This window comes from Microcaecilia unicolor, chromosome 8 (assembly GCF_901765095.1).
Source record: "Microcaecilia unicolor chromosome 8, aMicUni1.1, whole genome shotgun sequence".
Taxonomy (NCBI): Eukaryota; Metazoa; Chordata; class Amphibia; order Gymnophiona; family Siphonopidae; genus Microcaecilia; species Microcaecilia unicolor.
This window is the reverse complement of record NC_044038.1, coordinates 231,548,999-231,575,591: the sequence shown is the minus strand read 5'-3', so window position 1 is coordinate 231,575,591 and position 26,593 is coordinate 231,548,999. Positions and strand designations below refer to the sequence as shown.

At 44.4% G+C, this 26,593-nt stretch overlaps 1 protein-coding gene across 1 annotated transcript in view; it reads left to right on the top strand.

Annotated features, from left to right (window-relative positions):
* The window catches only part of LOC115476899 (BPI fold-containing family B member 2-like), a 29,742-nt gene extending 22,785 nt beyond the window's left edge, over window positions 1–6,957 (top strand). Inside the window, exon 9 of the mRNA XM_030213473.1 lies at window positions 6,937–6,957. Within this exon, the coding sequence (XP_030069333.1) occupies window positions 6,937–6,957 (21 nt within the window). The remainder of the gene's footprint in view (window positions 1–6,936) is intronic.
* Window positions 6,958–26,593: the final 19,636 nt, after the last annotated feature.

Below are 26,593 nucleotides of genomic sequence, written 5' to 3'. Positions count from 1 at the left end.
ACTGATGAGGTTGGCTCTTATTGGTGGCCTGAGGCATTATGACATCACAATATTAGCTCTGGTTACAAGAGACGACTACTACTACTATTTAGCATTTCTATAGCGCTACAAGGCGTACGCAGCGCTGCACAAACATAGAAGAAAGACAGTCCCTGCTCAAAGAGCTTACAATCTAACAGACAAAAAATAAATAAAGTAAGCAAATCAAATCAATTAATGTGAATGGGAAGGAAGAGAGGAGGGTAGGTGGAGGTGAGTGGTTACAAGTGGTTACGAGTCAAAAGCAATGTTAAAGAGGTGGGCTTTCAGTCTAGATTTAAAGGTGGCCAAGGATGGGGCGAGACGTAGGGGCTCAGGAAGTTTATTCCAGGCGTAGGGTGCAGCGAGACAGAAGGCGCGAAGTCTGGAGTTGGCAGTAGTGGAGAAGGGAACAGATAAGAAGGATTTATCCATGGAGCGGAGTGCACGGGAAGGGGTGTAGGGAAGGACGAGTGTGGAGAGATACGCTTAATCGCTGAGTGCGAACGCTGTTCCCTGTTGCAGGTAATTTCTTGGCGAAACATGGCCATGTCAGGACATCTACATTTTGCTGGACTGTAATAAAGGACTGTTGGTTCCATAGAATTCCTCACTGTGGTTGCTGTTCTTCATCTCCTTCGTGGGGAATTCCTCTTGGTCTTTCTCTTTTGTACAGACATCTCTGGACTTTGTCATTAAAGGGTCCTTTTACAAAGGCACGTTAGGCTCTACTTGCATGAGCACGCACCAAAATGAGACTACCGCACCCTCCTGGTGGCAGTTTCAGATTTGCTGCATGCCCATAATGCCTGGATGATTTATTTATCTATTTCCTCCCATGTGCGGTGTTTCCGGCAGTAATCGGCAGTTGGCACACGCTGAACTGTCACTGAATGTGTAGAGCGTGAGCCCTTACTGCTAGATCAATGAGTGGCGTTAAGGGATCAGGCCAGTTTTAGGCGCGCACTGGTTTCAGTTTTACCGCATACTCATTTCCCATCCCATTAAAAAAAAGCCCTTTTTTTGCAGACACGGTAAAAACTGGCCCAGCGCACACCCAAAACACATGTATATGGAATTATTTCCTTTGTCATATTGTTCACACTGACGTTAACCATCTTGCTGTTTGCATAAATAACATTTATTTTAAAAAAAAGTATCAGTGGCCAATGTGCAGACCACGGGAGTTAGCCGGGCTAAACCCGGATATTCGATGCCGGGCCATTTCCAGTGACCGGCCTTGAATATCCTGTTTATTTTTGGCCGGTTTGAACATAACCAGCAAAGTCAATATTCAGATTTAGCCAGTTATGTTCAAATCGGCCATAGATGCCTCCATGTATTCACACGACCAAATATAGCCGTTAGAGTGAGGCTGAAAATCGGCAGAAAGCCGGTTATGAGGCATTTAATCATCCGGGTGCCGATCCTGGCCAGTTAAATGCGTTTGAATATCGGGAGGGTAGATTTGGTACCAATGACAATAACAATTTAACAAATAGGTCGATGTACACTGACTATATACGTATGGGGTATGCAATCATATCAGATGTCATAAATTAATGCCTATTATTTATTAATTAACTGGATGAACATTTCAACACAGGAGACCAAATTCTATTAAATGCTATAAGGGAACCACATTTCTCAGCTGCTACATTTTTCATATTTAGCAATTAGACATACTGAATTCCACCACATTTCATGAGTTAAGTTTGTAAAATCTTTCCAATTTTGACAGATCAATTTTATAGCCACTTGGGATCAATATGCGTAGTAATTTAAACATGTGTGATGGCATTGCAGTATTAATACCAAATTCCCCTGCAATTATAAGAAATCTTTAAGCTTAAAATGTGAGAAATTGTTTTCTCTATGCGAGACCAATATTCATCCAGTAATGGACAATGATGTATTAAAATGATCTAAAGTTCCTATATGATTAACTTTAATCTTATTTATCATACTTCTCTTTCATTTGCTGGATCACTAGAGTAATTAGGTATTTCACTTTATACAAACTCGTAGCTGACGTGAAGATTTTTCTCTTCTCAGTGCTTTACAGCCCAACTTAGTTTCCTCTTCCATCAACAATAGCCAGACCAGTGTAAGTACGCATTATGTAAGTATGCAATATATATATATATACACTAGTAAAAAAGGCCCGTTTCTGACACAAATGAAACGGGCGCTAGCAAGGTTTTCCTCGGAGTGTGTATGTTTGAGAGAGTGTCTGTGAGAGTGACTGTGTGTGAGACAGAAAGTGAATGTGCAAGTGTGTGTGTGTGTGAGAGAGAGAGTGAGTGTGTGTGTGAGAATGAGAGTGTGTGCAAGTGCGTATGTGAGACACAGTGTGAGAGAGAGAGAGTGTGTGTTTCACACAGATACAGTGTGTGCGAGAGAGAGAGTGTGTGTGAGACACAGACTCTCTGTGAGACTGAGTGTAAGAGACCAAGAGAGTGTGTGAGTGACTGTGTGACACATAGAGAGTGAATGTGATACAGTGTGACACATAGAGTGTGTGAGAGACAGTGTGTGAGAGTGAGAGAAAGACATTGACTGTGAGAGAGAGAGAGTGTGTGTGTGACAGAGAACCCCCCCCCCCCCTGGTGTCAGCCCCCCCCTCTCTCTCTCTGGTGTCTGAGCGTTACTGTGCAGGACGCTGAGCTGTGGCTGTGCTTCAAGGAACTGACCAATCCTATTTAATAGAATGCACCTCCAACATTCTGAAGCCGAGAAACCTCGTGTGGTTGGTCACTTCTGCTTGTGACGAACCCGGAAGTACGTGATGTCAATTCAGGAGATGGATACAGAGAGCAGGAATGCCTCAGCCATGCAGTCAGCTTCAGAATGTTGGAGGTGCGTTTTATTATATAGGATATATATATATATATATTTTTTTTTTTTTCATTAAACAACATACTCTAAGAAAATGGATGGAACTGCCAGGATCCAGCCATTGCTTTCTGCATTTATTCCACAGCTCCCATACCAGCATCCTTCCTTCCTGAAATGTCTCTAGTAAACAGTCTTCTGGTTGAAGAGTCTCTTAATTTGAGGGAAATACAGCAAGCTTCAGGCACAGACTATTAAGCCTGAGTATATTTCAAGTTGCAAGTAATAAGCTGCTGATATGCTAAATAGCTTAATTAAGAATTTCAATGAAAATTGGTATTCACAAAAAAAATAGCTATACACCCCGTCCCCATAGCAAAGTTTCTTACAGTGTTCCTTTGCCTGCAGAACAAACTTATGCAGGAAAGGGCTCATTATACTACTAGTACAACTTATCATTTCTATGGCGCTACTAGACGTACGCAGCGCTGTACACTTGAACATGAAGAGACAGTCCCTGCTCAACAGAGCTTACAATCTAATTAGGACAAACAGGACAAACAAGAGATAAGGGAATATTAAAGTGAGGATGATAAAATAAGGGTTCTGAACAAGTGAACAAGGGTTAGGAATTAAAAGCAGCATCAAAAAGGTGGGCTTTTAGCTTAGACTTGAAGACGGCCAGAAATGGAGCTTGATGTACCGGCTCAGGAAGCCTATTCCAGGCATAAGGTGCAGCAAGATAAAAGGAACGGAGTCTGGAGTTAGCAGTGGAGGAGAAGGGTGCAGATAAGAGAGATTTACCCAGTGAACGGATTTCCCGGGGAGGAATGTAGGGAGAGATGAGAGTGGAGAGGTACTGAGGAGCTGTAGAGTGAATGCACTTATAGGTCAATAAGAGGAGTTTGAACTGTATGCCGAAGTAGATAGGGAGCCAGTGAAGTGACTTGAGGAGAGGGCTAATATGACCATAACGACACTGGTGGAATATAAACCGTGCAGCAGAATTTTGAACAGATTGAAGAGAGAGATGGCTAAGTGAGGAGCAAGTTGCAATAGTCTAAGCAAGAGGTGATAAGAGTGTGGATGAGGGTTCTGGTAGTGTGCTCAGAAAGGAAAGGGCGAATTTTACTGATATTATAGAGAAAGAAACGGCGGGTTTTAGCAGTCTGTTGAATATGTGCAGAGAAGGAGAGGGAGGAGTCGAAGATGACCCCAAGGTTATGAGCTGATGAGACAGGAAGGATGAGAGTGTTATCCACAGAAATAGAGAATGGGGGAGGAGGAGAAGAAGCTCAGTCTTGGTCATGTTTAGTTTCAGATGGCGCTGAGACATCCAGGCAGCAATGTCAGACAGGCAGGCTGATACTTTGGCCTGGATTTCGGCTGAGATTTCTGGTGTGGAGAGGTAGATCTGGGAGTCATCAGCGTAAAGTGTATTATCCCTTTGGTAAATCCTGCTGGTTAGTTTATTAGCCCCTTTTGAGTAGGCTGGTGATATATATGGTTATGATTTTTTGCTTGTTCCAAAAGTACAAAGACTAGGGGACACTCCAGCAAGTTACATAGGAATACTTCTAAAACAAATAGGAGGAAATATTTTTTCACTCAACGAATAGTTAAGCTCTGCAACTCTTTGCCGGAGGATGTGATAACTGTGGTTAGTGTATCTGGGTTTAAAAAAGGTTTGGACAAATTCCTGGAGGAAAAGTCCATAGTCTGGTCTGCTATTGAGACAGACATGGGGAACAGTGGCGTAGCCAGACTGCCAATTTTGGATGGGCCTGAACCTAAAGTGGGTGGGCACAAAAGTTTCTCTCTATCCCCCTTCCCCAGCAAAATTTAGTCACACTAATCAGATGCATTTGTCACATAGGGGTAAAGTGCTGCTTTTCAGTGCATCAGGTTTCAGAAAATTTATTTAAAAGCCTAACACCCTTTTCAATGAGCTTTCAGAGGCCAAAACCTCCTGCCTTAGGTCAGTATAATGCTGTTATAGTATCCTCTCCTGACCTAAGGAAGGAAGTATTGGTCTCTGAAACTTTATTAACACAGGTACCATATTACTTTATCCTAAATTAAAATAAAATTATGTTCTTTACCCTTGTTGTATGGCCATTTACTTTTTCTCATTGTGTTGCTCCCAGTCTCTAGATTCTGCTTGCCTTCGTCTTTCTCTTGCCAGGGTTTCCTGTCCATTCACCACCTATGGCTTTTCATCTTTTCCTCACCCTTGTTCTCCACATGCCCCTTCCTCTTATTCTCCAGTCTTTCCCTACTCTGTCCTCTCCCTCTTTCCATCCAGCAGCTCCCCTCTTTCTTTTGCATCCAGCGTCTCCTTTATCTCCCTACCCTTCCATCCAGTGTCTTCCCTCTTTCTCTCCTCATCCTTCCACCCATCTACCCTCTCTCCTGATCCTTCCATCTAGTGTCTCTATCTCTCTACCCTTTTCTGTTCAGTCTCCCCTCTCTCTCTCTCTCTCCACATCCTTCCAGTCTCTCCCCTTTCTCTCTGCATCCTTCTATCCATCACCCCTCTTTCTCTCCCTATCCTCCCATGTCCAGCGGCTCTCTCCCTTCCTCCTCTCCCTCCCATGTCCCAGCAGCTCTCTCCCTTCCCTCCAGTCCCTTCTTCCTCTCCCTCCCATGTCCAGCAGCTCTCTCCCTTCCCTCCAGTCCCTTCTTCCTCTCCCTCCCATGTCCCAGCAACTCTCTCCCTTCCCTCCAGTCCCTTCTTCCTCTCCCTCCCATATCCAGTAGCTCTCTCCCTTCCCTCCAGTCCCTTCTTCCTCTCCCTCCCATATCCAGTAGCTCTCTCCCTTCCCTCCAGTCCCTTCCTCCTCTCCCTCCTATGTCCCAGCAGCTCTCTCCCTTCCCTCCAGTCCCTTCTTCCTCTCCCTCCCATATCCAGTAGCTCTCTCCCTTCCCTCCAGTCCCTTCTTCCTCTCCCTCCCATATCCAGTAGCTCTCTCCCTTCCTTCCAGTCCCTTCTTCCTCTCCCTCCCATGTCCCAGCAACTCTCTCCCTTCCCTCCAGCCCCTTCCTCCTCTCCCTTCCATGTCCCAGCAGCTCAGCCATTTTTCCTCCATGTCCGCCCATCCGCATCCTTCGCGCTGTCTCTATCCCTTTTGTCCCACGGAGGCAGCGCTTCCTTCCTGCCCTGTCTTCTCCCCAAGCTCCGCTGCTTCGGTCTCTCCCTGCAAGTTGAATCCTCCTTCGCCGGTCGCGCTGCGCTGCCATGCACATGCAGCTTCGCTCCTCCCCTTGCTGCATTCATCCAGCCCTAAACAGGAAGTGCATCACAGAGGGCCAGATAGACGCGGCAGGGGGAGGAGCGTAGCTGCGTGTGCAATTGCATGGCAGCGCAGCACGACCGGCGAAGAAGGATTCTACTTGCAGGGAGGGACCGATGCAGCGGAGCTTCGAGAGAAGACAGGGCAGGAAGGAAGCGCTGCCTCCGTGAGACAAAAGGGATAAAGACAGCAATGCGGATGGGCGGGCCTGGAGGGAAAATGGGTGGGCCTGGGCCCGTCCAGGTCCACCCGTGGCTACGCCCCTGATGGGGAAGCAACTGCTTGCCCTGGGATTGGTAGCATGGAATATTGATACTCTTCGAGATTCTGCATGGAATCGCGTTACTCTTTAGGATTCCAGAATCTTGCTATTCTTTGGGGTTCTACATGGAATGTTGCCACTATTAGGGTTTCTGCCAGGTACTTGTGACCTGGCTTGGCCACTGTTTGCAAAACAGGATACTGGGCTAGATGGACCATTGGTCTGACCCAGTATGTCTACTCTTATGTTCTTATATTCTTCTTACTAAATCCCTTTTGGTGGTTCTACTTTTGAAAACTTTTCTTCTTACTGGCATATGTGCCACCCACAAAGCATTTGTACATGTGGGTCCTTGTAATTTCTCTAGGAAACACTAACTCAAGTTCAAACCTTAGCATCCTATAACCTCATCCACAGGATTTCTTTTGGACTCATGGCCTCTATTCTAGGTAGGTTTGCTGCTTATGTAAATGAGCACCATAGCGCCCTTGCTCAGTTCAGTTCCTGAATTAGTCTTCTATCCTGTAGTTGGCTGGGGGCTCAGGATAATGCAGAGGGATTCTAGCAGAGAGAAAGTTGTGAAAATCAATTTTATAAATGACATCGTAGCACCAAGATGGCATTGTAGAGTACAAGAATAAGGTTGGCATTGGCACACACATGTTTAGGCATGCCCTTTTATGCCATGCCAATGGCAGACATAAGTTGAAGCATCTAGGTGTGCCAAATGATGCATGCAGTTTATAGTACAGTTGAGTCCCTATAACCAACCTTCACTTATCCAACACTCCGGATTAATTGATGGTCGGTTCACCGTGCTCTGCCAGCTCTCTCCCCCTCAAAATGTCTCTTCCCCCTGCCTACCCACCCTTGAACAGCAGTGGCCTCCCTATGCCTCCTTGATCTTGGACACTGCCTTCTTTTTTCTCCCTGGTGTCAGGGCCCCTCGATTGCTTCCTCTCAGCTAACCAACAAAGGTGGTCCAACAGTGAGTTCAGGGCAGGAGCATTGCACCTCGCTCCTACCCGTGCAGACCACCAAAGTTTGCAGCAGCCATTTTCAAAACAGAGCCCAAATAGACCAGAGTAAGGGGGGGGGGGGGGGAGATGTTCCTGCCCTGAACTCACTTCTAGGCACCATTTTATAGAACTGCCCCCCATAGCCATCATTCAAGGGTAACAACAAGGGGCTGAATTTAGGGCCAATGATTCTAAGGTTCCAGGCAGTCCTATGGTATTGGCCCCTTCCCAAGGCTATTCTTTTTTTTAGCAGATTAGGTGGGGGGAGAGGGGTACAAGTCATTTCAAGAGAAGCCTTATGGCATCAGAATCTCAGTTTTGGTATTTTTTCATTGGAAGTCCAAAGTGGTAGAATGAGACCAACAAACCCTAAAATAATAGAATGTAAATATAACATCACAATGAAAAGCATATCTAACATTACAACATTACAGATCAAATCATAATTTTGAAATATGTTCCATAACCCTAAGCCATCATACATCAAGTTTTATACAGATACAATGAGTACATACCCTAAAGAGTTAACAGTCTCAGAATGCATCTGAAGCTATGGAAAATACATGGATTTGAATCAAACAACCAAAACGGTCACTATGGCTAAAAGTCAATTTATTCTGTAAGAAATAAAACCCAAATGCAGCTGCATTTTGCCGAATGCTTCCATCAAGAGGTATAAGTTGTGTCACCTTTCACTGTATATAGTTGATTGTTTCTGCAACCTTCCTGATCAGACCAGGAAGTTTGATTCTAGCCTTGTAAAAATGTAGTTTCTTATTAGCAGACAATGACAAACACCTCATGAATTCATTTAAACCTTCTTCTTCAGATCAGAAATTCAGAATTTCTGATCTGAAGAAGAAAGGTTACCTTCAAAAGCTCATTAAAAAATGGTATCATCTTATTTTCTTTTGTTTTATTTCTATTTATTACCGTAAACAATGGTGTAACTCTCTCAAACCTAGGTACTGAATACAGTAATCTAGCTGCTGTATTTTGAAGAGTTTGTGATGTTTTCCATACCATCTCACTGTAACCTACAAAAATTAAATTTAGAATACTTTACTAGACACTTGCCTGAGGTTCAAAAATCAATAAACTATCCATTATTACTCCAAGAATCCTACCCTGAGATTTACAGTATATGTTATTCCTTTTATGAACAATTTGGATTTAGAAGGGATACCAAACGGTGACCCCAGCAGACTTCTCGTGGAGATATTATAAACTAGTGATGAGAAGTGGCCCCATTCTAAAGATCTCATGGGTTGTTTAGCTATTTTGAGTGTCACGGTTATGTCCATGTTCCTTGCTCTCAGTCACCTCGCCCCCCGGTGGTTAGACCTGGTGGCTGCTATGGACTGATTGCTTGCTGTTTCCCATGTTCCAGAAGATATTCTGGTCCGGTCCGGATCTTCCAGCCTTCCAGATTGTTTTGGGAGTTTTTTGGAACTAAGCAGTACCCGTACTTGGTGAACTCCTTTGTATGTTGCCTTTATTAATCACCTGGGAAGCTTTCTAGTTTGCCTTGCAACAGAGGTCCTCAGAGGAGTTTCCTTTGGTGAGAGTTAGTTGCAGTGCTTCTGTGCTATTCCTGGTTGCGGCTTTGACCCTGCTTGTTTCCTGGTTTATTCTACTGCTTGCTGCCTGCCTTTGACCCTGTCTGGTTCCTGGAATATTTCTCTGCTTGCTGCTGTCTGGGACCCCGGTGTGGTTTCTGGAGTGATCTGCTGTTTGCTGGCCGGCTGCTGATCCCTGCAGTTCTGATTTCCTGCCCTGTCCGATAAGTCCTGCTGGCCGCCTGCACCCAGGGGCTCAACTCCTGAGGAACGGCGGTCAAGTGCAGGTGAAGTTTGGCTGATTTTCTGTCCTGCTCGCTCCAGCTTGCATTGCCTCGGCTGCAGTTTCCGTCTAGTAGTTCCAGTCCTGGGTTTGCTGGTACTTCTGTTCTGCCGTGTCTTGTGTTTGGGTGATAATCCTGCCGCTCCTCGACAGTGGTCCAAGGGCTCACTAACCCAGTGGTTCCACGAGAATCCTGACATTGAGATCTTGGGTTTTGAGGGTTTTTTACCCATAGATCTGCATTTGGTGGGAATGTTTGTATGTTTTATAGTTGGCAAATATAGTAGTATTTTATTGCTTTGAAGTTTGTCACCTTCATTATTTTGTTTTATGATAAAGTGCAGTACTTAATTTAGCATCATGGTCCAATCGGAAATGAGTTCTCCATTATACTTATCTCAGGAATGGGCCTGTCAAGAAGATTAATGCTGTAAGCTCTGTTTCCTCTAAGCCAGGGGTTCTCAGCCCAGTCCTCGGGACACAGCCAGCCAGTCAGGTTTTCAGGATTCCCACTACGAATATTGAGGAGATAAATTTGCAAGTACTACCTCCATTCGATGAAAATCTATCTCATGTATATTCACTGCGGGTATCCTGAAAACCTGACTGGCTTGGTGCGTGCCAAGGACTGGATTGAGAGCCCCTGGTCTAAGCTGAGTCCTCCACCTACAGTCCTGCCAGTGGGGGGTGCTGTTTCACAATCACATTTTCAATAGTAAGGGACAGGCAAACTCTGCAGGACTCCCCTCGTGATTGAAAACACAATATTCAAGCATCCTCCCCCCCCCCCCCCACCCCCAGTGGTAGCAATGCAGTTGCAGGAAACAGTGACTATAAGGGAAAACTTTGAAATTCAAGGTGAAATGAAAACACTGTGATTATTGAACTTGGGTTAATGTTAAATGCTCATCTGCTCAATTTCCTTTTGCAGGCATCACGTTTGACACCATTCTTGATGACCATTGTTGAAACAATAGTCTTGCCTAACATGCAATGTAAGTCCTTGGGAGACATTTACTAGGGAATTCTATATATGGTTCCCCAGGTCCGCAACCTGATGCACTAACCATTAGGCCAGTCCTCCACTCTGATTCTCAAAAAGTCACCTAAAGTTAGCCAGAGTGATGATGTACTCTATACTGGCAGTTCTGCATGTAACTGTTATAGAATAGTCACATAAGTCCATGGTTAGACGCCTAATTTTTGGCAGAATCAGCTGTGCTAATTCAATGCTTTCACCTAATTGGTTGAGGTTCCTGGGTTCACAGTTTGCTGCCAGCCATCAGCTAAGTAGCTAAATATGTTGAATATAATTGACTATTCTCTAGCGGTAAAGGAAGGAGAGATGTAGTGATAAAAAAAAGATAAACATAGAATTGGAAAAATAGCAACATTCATTTTGAAAAGAAAGAAAATGTTCAAAAAAATGATGTTCCACATAATAATGGATCAAACTTATGTTTTGCGATTAGGAGGCATAAAGTCTGAAAATCCTTCACAACACTCACTTGATGTTTAAGTGATTTATGAGTTTAATGTGTACTTGGGAAACCTGAAATATTTGGATTCACCTAATTATAGGCATTTTGGTACGTTACTGCTAGTATTCTATAACTCATGCATGTAAGTGCTAGGCATGCTCTTGACCCATCCATTTTGCTCCTAGGCCCACGTTCCCCCCCTCCACTTGCATTTCTGCGCCATGGATTTTGCATGTACCCTCTGTAGGATATTGACTAATCAAGCACATAGCAGCGAGACCAGCTGTTATTTTCAAAATTCTTTAATAATCCCATGCACATCCTCATAAACGATGAAAATGCTGGATCCAAAATACTTTTCATGAGTCCATTAGCCCAACATGTCTGCTACAGGGGCAAATCTTAACAAATACATAGGATTGACAAACCAATTAGGCAGCCACCTATAGTACCTCATAAGCCCTTATAGTACCTCATAAGCCCTGAAACTCTGCATTGTTGGTGACTTGCTTTTAAGTTTTGAGTTTGTGTTACAGAAGACCATTGGTGACAACCTTATGAGCCACCATAGGCCATTTCCTAGGTGATGTGTTGATCCTTTTTAGTTATTGCCCCTGAAGCAGGCAGTAGCAGAAACAGGTTGGCCTAATGGACAAATGAAAAGTATTTTGGCTCCAGTATTTCCCCTATTTATAAGGTTGTGCTTGGGAATATTAAAAAGCATTTCAAAATAACAACTGACTTGTTGCTGCTGTGTTCTGGTGATGTATCTGGATTGCAGCAAATTTGGATCTCTCTTTCTTTGTAATGAATATTGACTAATTGCAGTTGCATGTGTTAACTGGAAATTAGTGGCAATTAGAGCTATTTAACGGCAATTATAGCCAATTATTATCCATTAACATCAATTAACAGATGATTATTAAATTAAGTAGCAAGATTTACCACTATTTTATAACTTGTGTGTACAACTTTGCACATTAACCCTCGAATTCTAAACCACTCGCAAAAAACTGTGTGCACAAACTTCGGTGTGTGCCCAATTTGCATGCGCAATTTAACTGAATAACGAGCCAATGGTGCTAATTGGATTTAATTAACATTTACATGCTTAAATTTAGATGCACAATCCTTGCATACATTTTACCTGTGGGTCCAAAAAGGGGGCACGGCCATTGGAAGGTCATGGGTGGATCAGGAGTGTCCCTTTAATTAATGCGCATTGTTATAGAATAACGGAGACCCACATCTAATTTAAGTGTAGGGATTTACACCAAGGTTTTTTTTTTAAATGACCATGCCTCAATGTAATCATGGTTCCTGGCACTAAGGGAGAAATTCTATATATGATGCCTGAAAAAAATCCACATGAAAAAAACTATGCCTAGGTGCATTCTCTAAAGTATGCCTACATTTTATAGAGTAGGCTTAAGCTTCCATGCGTTATATAGTATGTACAATACGCCGATTGGATTGCCATGCATCCAAATTTGGTCACGTCCATTTAGGCTATGTTTTACTTGGTTTAAATCCCGATGCCTAAACTAGGCACAGATTGGGTGTATTCTATAATAATGTGCATAAATTATAGAAATGTCCATGCCACACCCATGGCCTTACCCCCTTTTCAACTATGCGACTTAGAATTTAGACGCACCACATTATGAAATACTTTTATCGAGTTGTGCGTGTAAATATCAATTAATGCCAATTAGTGCTGATAACTGCTTGTTAGCATCCAATTAACAGCATTTATTATCTAGTTAACCAATTAAGTTAAATGCATTGTTATAGAATACGTTCAGGTTTCCATATGGAATTTCAGGTGCATTATATAGAACTAGTAAAAAAAGGTCCGTTTCTGACACAATTGAAACGGGCGCTAGCAAGGTTTTCCTCGGAGTGTGTATGTTTGAGAGAGTGTGTGTGAGAGTGACTGTGTGAGAGAGAGAGAGTGAATCTGCGAGTGTGTGTGTGTGACGGAGAGAGTGAGACTGGGTGCGAGTGTGTCTGTGAGAGAGTGTGTGTGTGCTTGGGACCCCTCCCTTGCACCCAGTTCCACTGTCCCCCCTTCCTCCGTGTTCCAGGGTCGTCGTTCCCCCTCCCTCCCTCCGAGTTCCAGGGTCGTCCCCCTGTTTTTGTTTTTTTTTAGTTTTTGTACAGGTGGTGCATTCCCCCCTCCTCCCCTCTTGTCCCCTCCTCCAAGTTCCAGACCCCCCCCCAGTTCCAGACCCCCATCCCCCCACCAGTTCCAGAACCCCCTCCCTCCTTCCGAATTCCAGACCCCCGTCCGAGTTCCAGACACCTCCCGCTCTCTGAGTTCCAAACTCCACCTCCCTGCCTCCCTTCCTCCGATTTGCAGACCCCCCTTCCTCTGATTTCCCAACCCCCCTCGGAGTTCCTGACCCCTGGATCCCCCTGCCACAACCCTCTCAAGCCCCCCTTCCCGCCGCCAATCCTCGGGGCTTCGGAGCCCATCTGTGAAGAAAGTTACGGACACGGGCAGGCAGACACATAGAACGTTGGGGGTGAGAATTATATAGGACGCGTCATAATGGGTCTAGTGACATCAGCTAGAGCTTCAGAGCCCATCTGTGAAGAAAGTTACGGACACAGGCAGGCAGACGCATAGAACGTTGGGGGTGAGAATTATATAGGACGCGTCATAATGGGTCTAGTGACATCAGCTAGAGCTTCGGAGCCCATCTGTGAAGAAAGTTACGGACACAGGCAGGCAGACGCATAGAACATTGGAGGTGAGAATTATAGAGGACGCGTCATAATGGGTCTAATGACATCAGCTAGAGCTTCGGAGCCCATCAGTGAAGAAAGTTACGGACACAGGCAGGCAGACGCATAGAACGTTGGAGGTGAGAATTATATAGGATGCGTCATAATGGGTCTAGTGACATCAGCTAGAGCTTCGGAGCCCATCTGTGAAGAAAGTTACGGACACAGGCAGGCAGACACATAGAATGTTGGAGGTGAGAATTATTATATAGGATTTGGGACAACTGCTATTTTATAAACGGCGTCTAACTTTAAGTGCTATTTACAGAGTAGCTCTAAGCGCTATTTTTTTTTTGGGGTGCAGATTTTTAGGCGGCATTTATAGACTTTGGTCCTAAGTGTAAAGTTGTATATGTGGGGCATGCGCTCATTTGCAGCTTTTTGGAAGGAGAGGAGTTCTATAGTAGCAAAGCTAATTTGAGGTGTCTATTTTATAAAAGCAAAAAAGAGTTGTCGATGTTGTCTTTTTAAAGCAGGAATAAAATAGGTGCACCTTTAGACATTCTCCATAATTACCATTTGACAAACATATCTCTGTTATCAGCAGTGATGTGGACTTTCCATATATACCACTAGATGGCAGCTGCAATCCATTGGAGAATTTCTTTGCATAGACATAGTTCAAGTTGTTATGGGAAAGGGAAACGGGACTTAACCACATTCATGGCGGTTTACCTAGTATATACAGGTACTTATTTGTACCTGGGGCAATGGAGGGTTAAGTGACTTGCCCAGAGTCACAAGGAACTGCAGTGGGAATCAAACTCAGTTCCCCAGGACAAAGTCCACTGCACTAACCACTAGGCTACTCCTCCACTCATTCCACCAATAAGAGCCAACCTCATCAGTGATGTCACAATGGCTTGATTACCCGATACTTGGCTCACTTCTGATATTATGATGTCATAAGGGGAAAGGGAAATGGGACTTGATATACCGCCTTTCTCTGGTTTTTGCAACTACATTCAAGGCAGTTTACATAGTATATACAGGTACTTAATTGTACCTGGGGCAATGGAGGGTTAAGTGAATTGAACCCAGTTCCCCAGGATCAAAGTCCACTGCACTAACCACTAGGCTACTCCTCCACTATTATGGATACTAGAGCTCAAATACCAAATACCACCTTCCCAGTATCCTGCTTCCAGCAGTGGCCAATCCAGGTCACAAGTACCTGGCAGAAACCCACCATCCCATGTTGCCCTGGGATTGGTAGTATGGAATAGTGCTACTACTAATTGTGTTTCTACCAGGTACTTGTGAGCTGGATTGGCCACTGCTGGAAGCAGGATACTGGGCTGACCTTGTATGGCTATTCTTAGGTTCTTATTTAAATGCCAATGTCACTCATTTTTAATTTGTTTCTATTTCAGTGAAACTCAGTTCTGATTTCCGTCTGCCAGCCACGCCTAATATGAAACTGGTTAATCCCGCTATGGATGTCACATCGGTAAGAATTCATGAACTGTGCAGCAGCTAATCACTTGTTAAGCACTGGTCATATGCTATGTGGTTCCACAGCAGATTTAAATCCAAAGGGATAATTTGTACGTCAAGTCTGATCCTTCCCATTATCTTCAAAATAGATGGGACGGATCAGTGTTTCCAAAGTCGGTCCTGGAGTACCCCCTTGCCAGTCAAGTTTTTAGGATATCCACAATGAATTGAGATTGATTGCATACACTGCCTGTATTTTATGCACATTTCTTTCACGCATATTCATTGTGGATATCCTGAAACCCTGACTGACAAGGGGCTACTCAAAGATCGACTTGGGAAACACTGGGTTAGATGTATTTCACAATTCTGTAAATATGTCAGTTTAGCACATTTTCAGAGGAGGGGAGCGATACACCTTACCATGCATTAAGGGGTGTCAACAGCGCCACATTATCTGCCACTGTTAGGTCTGTGTTAAAAATCTCTTGAAAATGAAAGCCTTTAGATGTTTTCTGAAGAAATCATAAGTACATAAGCAATGCCACACTGGGAAAAGACCAAGGGTCCATCGAGCCCAGCATCCTGTCCCCAACAGCGGCCAATCCAGGCCAAAAGCACCTGGCAAGCTTCCCAAATGTACAAACATTCTATACATGTTATTCCTGGAATTGTGGATTTTTTACATTTAGTAGTGGTTTATGGACTTGTCCTTTAGGAAACTGTCTAACCCCTTTTTAAACTCTGCCAAGCTAACCGCCTTCACCACGTTCTCCAGCAACGAATTCCAGAGTATAATTATGCATTGGGTGAAGAAAACTTTTCTCCGATTTGTTTTAAATTTACTACACTGTAGTTTCATTGCATGCCCCCTAGTCCTAGTATTTTTGGAAAGCGTGAACAGACGCTTCACATCCACCTGTTCCACTCCACTCATTATTTTATATACCTCTATCATGTCTCCCCTCAGCCGTCTCTTCTCAAAGCTGAAAAGCCCTAGCCTCCTTTAGTCTTTCTTCATACGGAAGTCGTCCCATCCCCGCTATCATTTTAGTCGCCCTTCACTGCACCTTTTCCAATTATACTATATCTTTCTTGAGCTGTGGCGACCAGAATTGAATACAATACTCAAGGCGCACCATGGAGCGATACAACGGCATTATAACATCCTCACACCTGTTTTCCATACCTTTCCTAATAATACCCAACATTCTATTTGCCTTCCTAACCGCAGCAGCACACTGAGCAGAAGGTTTCAGTGTATTATCAACGACGACACCCCGTATTTGAATAGGAAGAGCGTTCCAAACATGTGAGCAACATAAGCAAAACTGGATGAAAAAAATAACCTAGAACGAAGGCCCTTTGGACTTGGAAAGTGTAGCGATAGCGGGTTCCTAGTCATAACTGATCTTGTTGAAAATGGAAGACCAATTAGCCCTATCACATAAGATGGAGACTCTCCATATAATATATTGAAAATCATAGTACTTCATTTGAATTGAATGTGTGATTCCATAGGAAGACAATGTAACGTTCTTAAAACAGGTGTCACTATCTCAGTCTTATGGGCCTTGGAAATTAATCAAACAGCTGTATTCTGTATACTTTGAATTTTTCATCCCAATACATAATCCAGTTGTCCAAGTATAAGACTCTGCACTACTATTTTGAAAGCCATTGGAACTAAACAGTTTCTAATTCTTCTCAAGTTTTTCATCATAAAAGACGTCATTTTCATTAAAGCATTTATCTGCTGTTCAGGGATTACCCCTGGATTGTGCGCCTAATGATCTGCGCTGAAAATCCAAGCATATTCTATAACAACCTGCATAAGTTAATTGGCTTCACAAGCCAATCAGCATTGTTAACAGCTCTTCACAAACAATAATGAACACTAATTGGCAATAATTAGAATTTACGCGCACAGCTCCCCAAGCATTTTCTGTAATGCACTGCAACCTAAATTTTAATGTGCGTAGGGAAAAAGGGTTATGGGTAGCGAAATGGGCGTGTCGTGGGCATTTCAAAATTTACACGCATTGTTATAGAATATGGCCCTCTGCGCCTAAATTTACGTGCCAGGATTTATGCCAAATTTTCGTTGGTTTAAATGAAGGCACATGGTTTTAGGCTCTGTGATATCAACTAATCATATTCTATATACTGCTCCTACATCTAGACGCCATTTATAGAATACGATTAGGTGGAAATATTTTCCGCATGGATTTTCTAGGCACCATATATAGAGTCTGGTCCTTAGTGTACTTGTTAATAAAATTTCCAATATTAGCAAAGTAAGTTCAAGCTTGAAATCTGAATTAGCTAACCTAAGAATATTGTCGTTCCAAATATCTGTTGGCTGTCCAATCCAAAGGAATTTGATCTTTGTATTTCATTTCAAAGAGTGAGATTTAATCCAAGCTTCTAAAAACGTAATGCAACTTGCAATACTAACAGAAATACCACTATTAGAAGAAAGAATTGGAAGAAAGATAGTAAGATGAAACACTTAAAACCAGCCTGAGACAAGACAAAACCTAACGACCTACAAAATGCATTAAATAAAGTAGGCGACAGGAGAGATCTTTGGGGAACTTCGCATTCTAGCTTCCATAATTCTGATTTCGATCCCTGTTGAACTCTATACCATTTGATAGAAAGCCCCTAAATCATTTTGGTTCATTTCTCACTCTTTGAAATGAAATACAAAGAAGATCAAATTCCTTTGGATTGGACAGCCAACAGATATTTGGAACGACAATATTCTTAGGTTAGCTAATTCAGATTTCAAGCTTGAACTTACTTTGCTAATAATGGAAATTCTCGGAGACTTCAATATACATGCTGATGACCCATCTGACCCTCACGCTTCTAAGTTCCTCACCCTAACATCCTCCTTCAACCTCCAGCTGTGCTCTACCACCCCTACTCACCGTGACGGCCATTGTCTCGACCTCGTCCTCTCCTCATCCGGCTCACTCTCCAATTTCCAAGCTTCAGCTCTTCCTCTCTCCGACCATCACCTGATCACATTCACAGTTCTCCACCCCCCCTCCGCCCCGCCCAACCTTAACCATCACATCCAGGAATCTCCAGGCCATTGACCCCCTCACCTTATCCACTAGTATCTCTAATCTCCTCCCATCCGTCATGTCCTCCGAGACTGTCGACAAAGCGGTCTCCGCTTACAATGCTGCTCTCTCCTCTGCCCTTGACACCCTCGCACCTTCCACCACCCGTCCGACAAAGCGTACTAATCCCCAGCCTTGGCTGACCCCTTGCATCCACTACCTTCGCTCCTGCGCACGATCTGTTGAATGCCTCTGGAGGAAATCTCGTACTCATCCAGACTTCCTTCACTATAAATTCATGCTATCCTCCTTCCACTCCTCCCTATTCCTTGCAAAACAGGACTATTACACCCAATTGACCAATTCCCTCAGCTCTAACCCCCGTCGTCTCTTCGCCACCCTTAACTCTCTCCTCAAGGTGCCCCCCGTTCCCACTCCCCCCTCACTCTCTCCTCAATCACTGGCTGATTACTTCCACGACAAAGTGTAAAAGATCAACCTTGAGTTCACTACCAAGCCATCACCCCCCACCCCCCTCTTCACCCATTAACCCTCTCCCTCAACCAACCAACCCAGGCCTCCTTCTCCTCCTTTCCAGAGATCACTGAGGATGAAACCTCCCACCTTCTTTCCTCCTCGAAATGCACCACCTGCTCCTCTGATCCCATCCCCACCAACCTACTTAACACCATCGCCCTTACTGTCAACCCCTCTATCTGTCGCATCCTTAACCTCTCTCTCTCCACTGCAACTGTCCCTGATACCTTCAAGCATGCCCTAGTCACACCTCTCCTCAAAAAACCATCATTTGACCCTACCTGCCCCTCCAACTATTGCCCCATCTCTCTCCTACCCTTCCTCTCCAAAATACTTGAACGAGCTGTTCATAGCCGCTGTCTTGATTTTCTCTTCTCTCATGCCATCCTCGACCCACTCCAATCCGGCTTCCGCCCTCTCCACTCGACAGAAACAGCACTCTAAAGTCTGCAATGACCTGCTCCTGGCCAAATCTAGAGGCCACTACTCCATCCTCATCCTCCTCGATCTCTCTGCCTCTTTTGACACTGTCAATCACGATCTACTTCTCGCCACTCTGGCCTCATTTGGGTTCCAGGGCTCTGTCCTCTCCTGGTTCTCCTCCTATCTCTCCCACCGCACATTCAGGGTGCACTCTCATGGATCCTCCACTCCCATCCCGCTATCTGTTGGTGTTCCCCAGGGATCTGTCCTCGGACCCCTTCTCTTCTCTATCTACACCTCTTCCCTAGGCTCACTGATCTCATCTCATGGCTTCCAGTATCATCTCTACGCTGATGACACCCAGCTCTATCTCTCCACACCAGACATCACCTCAGAGACCCAGGCCAAGGTATCGGCCTGCCTGTCCGACATTGCTGCCTGGATGTCCAACCGCCACCTGAAGCTGAACATGTCCAAGACCGAGCTCCTCATCTTTCCACCTAAGCCCACTTCTCCTCTTCCCCCACTCTCTATCTCAGTTGATGGCACCCTCATCCTCCCCGTCTCATCTGCCTGTAACCTCGGGGTCATCTTCGACTCCTCCCTCTCCTTCTCTGCGCATATCTAGCAGACTGCCAAAACCTGTCGCTTTTTCCTTTTCAACATCAACAAAATTCGCCCTTTCCTCACTGAGCACACCACCCGAACTCTCGTCCACGCTCTCATTACATCACACCTCGACTACTGCAACTTGCTCCTCACTGGCCTCCCACTCAGCCATCTATCCCCCCTTCAATCCATTCAGAACTCTGCCGCACATCTTATATTCCGCCAGAACCGATGTACTCATATCACCCCTCTCCTTAAGTCACTTCACTGGCTTCCGATCAGATACCGCATCCAATTCAAGCTTCTCCTCCTTACTTACAAGTGCACCCGGTCTGCTGCTCCTCACTACCTCTCTACCCTCATCTCCCCCTACGTTCCTGCCCTTAACCTCCGCTCACACGACAAATTCCTCCTCTCAGTACCCTTCTCCACCATTGCCAACTCCAGGCTCCGCTCATTTTGCCTTGCCTCACCCTATGCTTGGAACAATCTTCCTGAATCCCTACGCCAAGCCCCCTCCCTACCCATCTTCAAATCCTTGCTTAAAGCTCACCTCTTCAATGCTGCATTCGGAACCTAACCTTTCGAACATATAGGTTGCCCCAATCTGTCTGACCTTTCAGATTATCTGTACATTTGTCTTTTAGATTGTAAGCTCTTCGAGCAGGGACTGTCCTTCCATGTTAAATTGTACAGCGCTGCGTAACCCTAGTAGCGCTTTAGAAATGTTAAGTAGTAGTAGTAGTAGTATTTCCCGCAACACCTAGTTCGCACTGTATGAATTTTAGTTGAAAGTTGTAGTCTATAGACTTTTCATTAAATTAAATTAAACCTTTCTTTGGCCATGCACATTTCTAGCTTATTAACTACCTCTGTGTCACCAGGGGAATTACATATATTTGACCCTGAATGTTAAGCACCACCTTCTGCGCCAACGTTTTGGCGCAGAAAAGTGTTTTAACTGATGCAAGGCACCAAAACAGGACAGATCCACATGAAAACACAGTAAGGTGACCATTTATTGATTAGCACCTGTTTCTATGCAGATCTGCATAAGGGGTGTGGCCATGGGAGGGGCATTGGCACATTAGGACATTCCCTTAGAATAGTATGGATCGGTGCCCAACTCGTGTGCTGGGATTTACACCTGGTTTCAGTTGATGCAACTTCTCACACCCAAAGTTGGGCATGGATGCTAGCGCTGTGCATTATTCTAAAAAAAGGGCACCAATTCCGGAACACCCGCTATAGAATGCCGCTCAGTGCTGATTTTTTTCAGCACCAAATTTTTGGCCATCATTAATTGATTCCAGCCCTAAATGTAAGATGCAGTCCCCGCGAGGAAATGCTGAGCTCCATGACTTCATCCATTCCGCATTTGGTAGGAGGTGTGATATGGTGGATCTCAACTATATAGCTTACTCATATGAGGTCACAAGTAGAACTGAAATGCATATTTGCACTTCTAGAGGGAAAAATGGAAAACACTATACAGTAAGCTGCCCTTTTACAGAGCTCTTTCAGGACTACTGCTAGCCCAAAGCGGCCGCCGGCGGTAGTCCCGCCCTTAGTGCACACCATTCCCGGGGGAAAAAAGAAAACCCCTGGAAATGGTTTGCATGGCGGTAACCCATTGGTAATCGGGTATCACCATATGCTGCCCGGTTACCGCTGTGTTAGCGTGGGAGCCCTTATCGCCACCTCAGTGGGTGGCGGAAAGGGCTTCCTGCCGCATGGCAATGCGGTAAGAGTTCTCTTACCGCATGGTCATGTGTGCTGGGGTCTTTTTTACTCACTGTGGTAAAAAGGACCCTGAAGCACGGGAAAAACGACCCCCACCGTCAGCGCAGGGCCCTTTTTCCTGCAGCTTGGTAAAAGGGCCTCTTAATTTGCTAGATGTCAAAACACAAGTACAATAATATATTTCCTCTCCTTCCAGGACTACGCTGTGATATCCTCTAACCTTCAGTACAATCAATAAATCCACAGAGAAGAGGTGCTGCAGACAAGCTCATGGCGCTACTCATTATTCATGTTTCAAATTAAATGTTAGGGGTCCTATTTATTAAAGTGTGATAAGGTTTTATAGTTACCATGCGGTAATTGCCAAATTTTAGCCACGGTAACTGTAAGGACTCCACAATAACTCTTGAGGGCCTTACCAGCATCATTCCATACAGTTAACTGAAAGACAATGCACGTAAAAGGCCATTTTATAAGGAAACATCAACATTTAGACACCAAGAATACATGGAAATGGCTAAAATGCTGACACGTTCACATGTATGTGTGTACATTCGCTTGAAAATGCCAATATTCCAGCTAAAACATGTACCTGTATGAGACAGTGTGCACTTTGAAGGTGTGCGTAAATGTGGGCAGCGTCTGGGTGGAAAGTAGGTGGGGCATACATGGACATGAGTAAATTAAAGAATACTATAATTTCCCCCTAATTCTATAAAAGTCACCACAAATTGTGCATGCAAACCTGAGCGCGCTCCCAATTTGTGCGCACAATTTAATTGAATAGCAAGCTAATTAGCACCAATAATTGGCGTTTTAAACAAGCAATTATTGGTGCTAATTAGATTTAATTGGCATTTACGTGCGTGAATTTTACAAGCAAGTTGAAAAAGGGGGCATGGAAATGGAGGGTCATGGGCAGAATGGGGGCATTCCTAGCATTTACATGCGCGGTTATAGAATTAGGGGGTATTCACGCCTAATGTAGACGTTTCAGTTGGTGTCAATAGCTACACCTAAAGTTAGGCATGGGCTTAACCATCATTAGGCACACATTAACTACCTCTGCATTAAATATATGATAATTACTACCCATTCCCCACCTCAATCTGCTTTTGACAGCCAATGAGGGAATTAGCACATGCTGTTAAGCTGCTACACTGTGAATGTGTCGTAATTCTCACATTAACTACTTACTGCACTTTAGTAAATAGGACGGTAATTAAAATATCTAGTTGATATGAAGGAAAGAAAAGCTACGGACAACGTAAATCTTTATAGATGTGGGAAAACATTTTGCAAAATGAATTGCTTTGGGACTAATGATTTCGATTTGTGCTTTTTTGTTTTGTTTGCTTGTTTTTTTTGTTTTTTGCATACCCGAACATTGATCTTCGACTCTTTAGTTTTTGACTTTATAAAGTATTCTCTCCATCATTAAACATTTATGCTGTGTGGTACATTTGGTGTTTTCTTGTCTCATGTTAATTCTGGCAGATATTCTGTTCTGTCTGGGAAAAATTGTCCATAAAAGTAAATCTTAACTATGACTCATCAAGGTTTGACCTGCTAAATATTTTTCCTATGAACAGTGCTTTTATTTTTTTCTTTTGTATAAAAAAGGTGCCAATACTCATAGAGAACAACAATACAACCCCCCCCCCCCCGAGGGTGAGACAAAAAGAAACGAATCAACAAAAAAGTCAATCCCAATAATGTTATAACTCGGCGACACTCACAAAACAACAGTAGTAGAAAACTAATAACTGGTAAACCAATATAATTTACCAAAAATCTTGATTTTTTTTTAAAAACGGTATTAAGGTTTTAAAATTTTTAATTTTATAAGGGGTGAGATGGAGAGTTCAGTATAGGTTGTACATGCAGCCGAGCACTACTTCAGTGAGTCACAACGCCTCATGAGCGGCTTACGTGAAAAGCACTATACATCATGGGACACTCCCCCAAATCACCCCCCAATTTTTCAATGAAGTAAATAAGTACAAGTGCAAAATGAAAACACTACCAAAAACAACTAATTAAGAATTCTACTACTGTTCTGGTGTCGTCCGAGATCACCTCAAGGAGGAACAAGGCAAACTCCTGATAGCGAGTGATTAACTCAAGTCCCCACTGGAAACTAAAAGAATAAACAAGAGCAGACTTATCCGGATTCGTCATCCCAGTATCGTCGCTCATTCACTGTGAGTTCCCAAACGTCCAACAGAAATTTCCGTTTCCAAAAATATTCCTCAGGGGACTCATACAGAGCCAGCCTTAGGGGGCAGGGCGACTATCCATGACTTCACTCCTACAATAGCCAGTATCCCTCCAACAGTAGCCAAGCCCTTGTCACCAGCCATGCAACATATAAAAAGCGGCATTGGAAATATTACACTAGTGTCTAGAACTTATTTTTTATTTCCAGGTCATGTGATAATGTTCCTATTATTATTATTATTATACAAGATTATCCGCAAATGAACCTGTTCCGGAGACGGGAAGGCAGTAGAACTAGAGGGCATGAAATGAGGTTGAAGGGGGGAAGACTGAAGAAAACTGTCAGGAGGAGTGGCCTAGTGGTTAGAGTGGTGGACTTTGGTCCTGGGGAACTGGGTTTGATTCCCACTGCAGGCACAGGCAGCTCCTTGTGACTCTGGGCAAGTCACTTAACCCTCCATTGCCCCAGGTACAAATAAGTACCTGTATATACTATGTAAACCCCACATAAAGGCAGCATATCAAGTCCCAGTTCCCTATTTCAGATTCTACATGGAATGTTGCTACTATTGAGATTCTGTTGCTACTATTTGAGATTCTACATGGAATGTTAATGTTGCTGTTCCACTAGCAACATTCCATGTAGAAGCCTGCCCTTGCAGCCGCGCAGGCTTCTGTTTCTGTAAGTCTGATGTCCTGCACATACGTGCAGGACGTCAGACTCACAGAAATAGAAGCCTGCGCGGCCACATTGAGTGGTCCAGTGGTTAGAGTGGTGGACTTTGGTCCTGGGGAACTGGGTTCGATTCCCACTGCAGGCACAGGCAGCTCCTTGTGACTCTGGGCAAGTCACTTAACCCTCCATTGCCCCAGGGAGTGGTGTATACTTGGAATTCCCTCCTGGGGGAGGTGGTGGAGATGAAAAACGTAACGGAATTCAAAAATGCATGGGATAAACATAAAGGAATCCTGTTCAGAAGAAATGGATCCTCAAAGGCTTAGCAGAGATTGGGTGGCAGAGCCAGTGGGGGAAGGCAGGGCTGGTGGTTAGGAGGTGGGGCTAGTGCTGGGCAGACTTCTACGGTCTGTGCCCTGAAAATGGCAGATACAAATCAAGGTCAGGTATACATTTAAAGTAGCACATATGAGTTTATCTTGTTGGGCAGACTGGATGGACCATAGAGGTCTTTTTCTGCTGTCACCTACTATGTTACTATACTTATTAAAATACAAGTAAAATATCTATTAGTAAAATAACAAATAAACACATATTTCAATTAGAAGTTAAGACCATATGGGCCCTGTTTACTAAGCTGTGTTATAGGCGCACTAGCGTTTTTAGTGTGCACAAAAAATCAGCACACGCTAATGCTAGAGACACCCATATAGTCCAAAATTTCCTACATAAATAAGTCTTGAGCAACCTCCTAAAAATGTGATAATTACCAATTATTCTGAGGTCAACAGGCAAAGAGTTCAACAGCTTCGAAATCTGGTAAGAGAGTGAGGCGGATAAAAATGTAATAGACTTGATCTTCAACACTGAAGGATGATTTAATACAAGTTGTTCACGCAGCCAAACTGATTTTTAATATAACAACAGATTGGCCGCATCCACCATCTGGTACCTGCAAAACATTGATACGGGTGTACTTGCCGCCTCCTATTTAGGAAGTGATTGCTACCACATTAACACTGTACAGCTTATTTTCGAAGCAGATCGCCGGCCATCTTCCGACACAAAACGGGAGATGGCCGGCGATCTCCTTAACCTGGCCAAATCGGTATAATCAAAAGCCGATTTTGGCCGGCGCCAACTGCTTTCTGTCACGGAGCCGGCCAAACTTCAAGGGGGCGTTTCGGTAGGGCAGCGAAGGCGGGATGGGGGGCGTGGTTTGAGATGGCCGGCTTCGCCCGATAATGGAAAAAAGAAAGCCGGCCTTGACGAGCATTTCGCCGGCTTCACTTGGTCTCTTTTTTTTCAGGACCAAGCTTCAAAAAGGTGCCCCAACTGACCAAATGACCACCGGAGGGAATCAGGGATGACCTCCCCTTACTCCCCCAGTGGTCACCAACCCCCTCCCACCCCAAAAAAAGCAAAAACTTTGCCAGCCTCTATGCCAGCCTTAAATGTCATACCCAGCTCCCTGGCAGCAGTATGCAGGTCCCCGGAGCAGTATTGAGTGGGTGCAGTGCACTTCAGGCAGGTGGACCCAGGCCCACCCCCCTACATGTTACATTGTGGTGGTAAATGTTAAGCCCTCCAAAACCCACTGTACCCACATGTAGGTGCCCCCCTTCACCCCTAAGGGCTATGGTAATGGTGTACAATTGTGGGGAGTGGTTTTTGGAGGGGATTTGGGGGGCTCAGCACCCAAGGTAAGGGAGGTATACATCTGGGAGCAATTTTTGCAGTCCAATGCAGTGCCCTCTAAGGTGCCCGGTGGTGTCCTGGCATGTGAGGGGGACCAGTGCACTACAAATGCCGGCCCCTCCCACAACCAAATACCTTGGATTTGGCCGGGTTTGAGATCGCTGGCCTCAGTTTCCATTATCGGTGAAAACCGATGCCGGCCATTTCAAACCTGGCCATCTCTGACATTTGGCCGGCCCCAACCGTATTATCGAAACGAAAGATGGCCAGCCATCTTTTTCGATAATACGGTTCGGGACCTCTGTTTGCGGTGCCGGCCATTTAGATGGCCGCCCATGTAGGTGGCCAGCGCAGTTCGATGATGCCCCTCTGTGTTATCCAGTTAGCACACGCTAATCATTACTCGCTAGCAAGATAACGTAGGAATGTCCACTCTCCGCTCGTGAAAAATTCTTAATGCACAAGTGGGCAACAACCTGTCTGTGCATTCTAGATAGATCCTTGATGAACGCCACAACAGAGGTCATAGGGCTGTAATGATGCTGATCCTAGGGATAATGTTTTGGGAGTGGTTCTGGCAGAAGGATTTGAACCAGGCTAGCATTAGTCCAGCAAGCCCCAGGCCCTTTAGAAAGA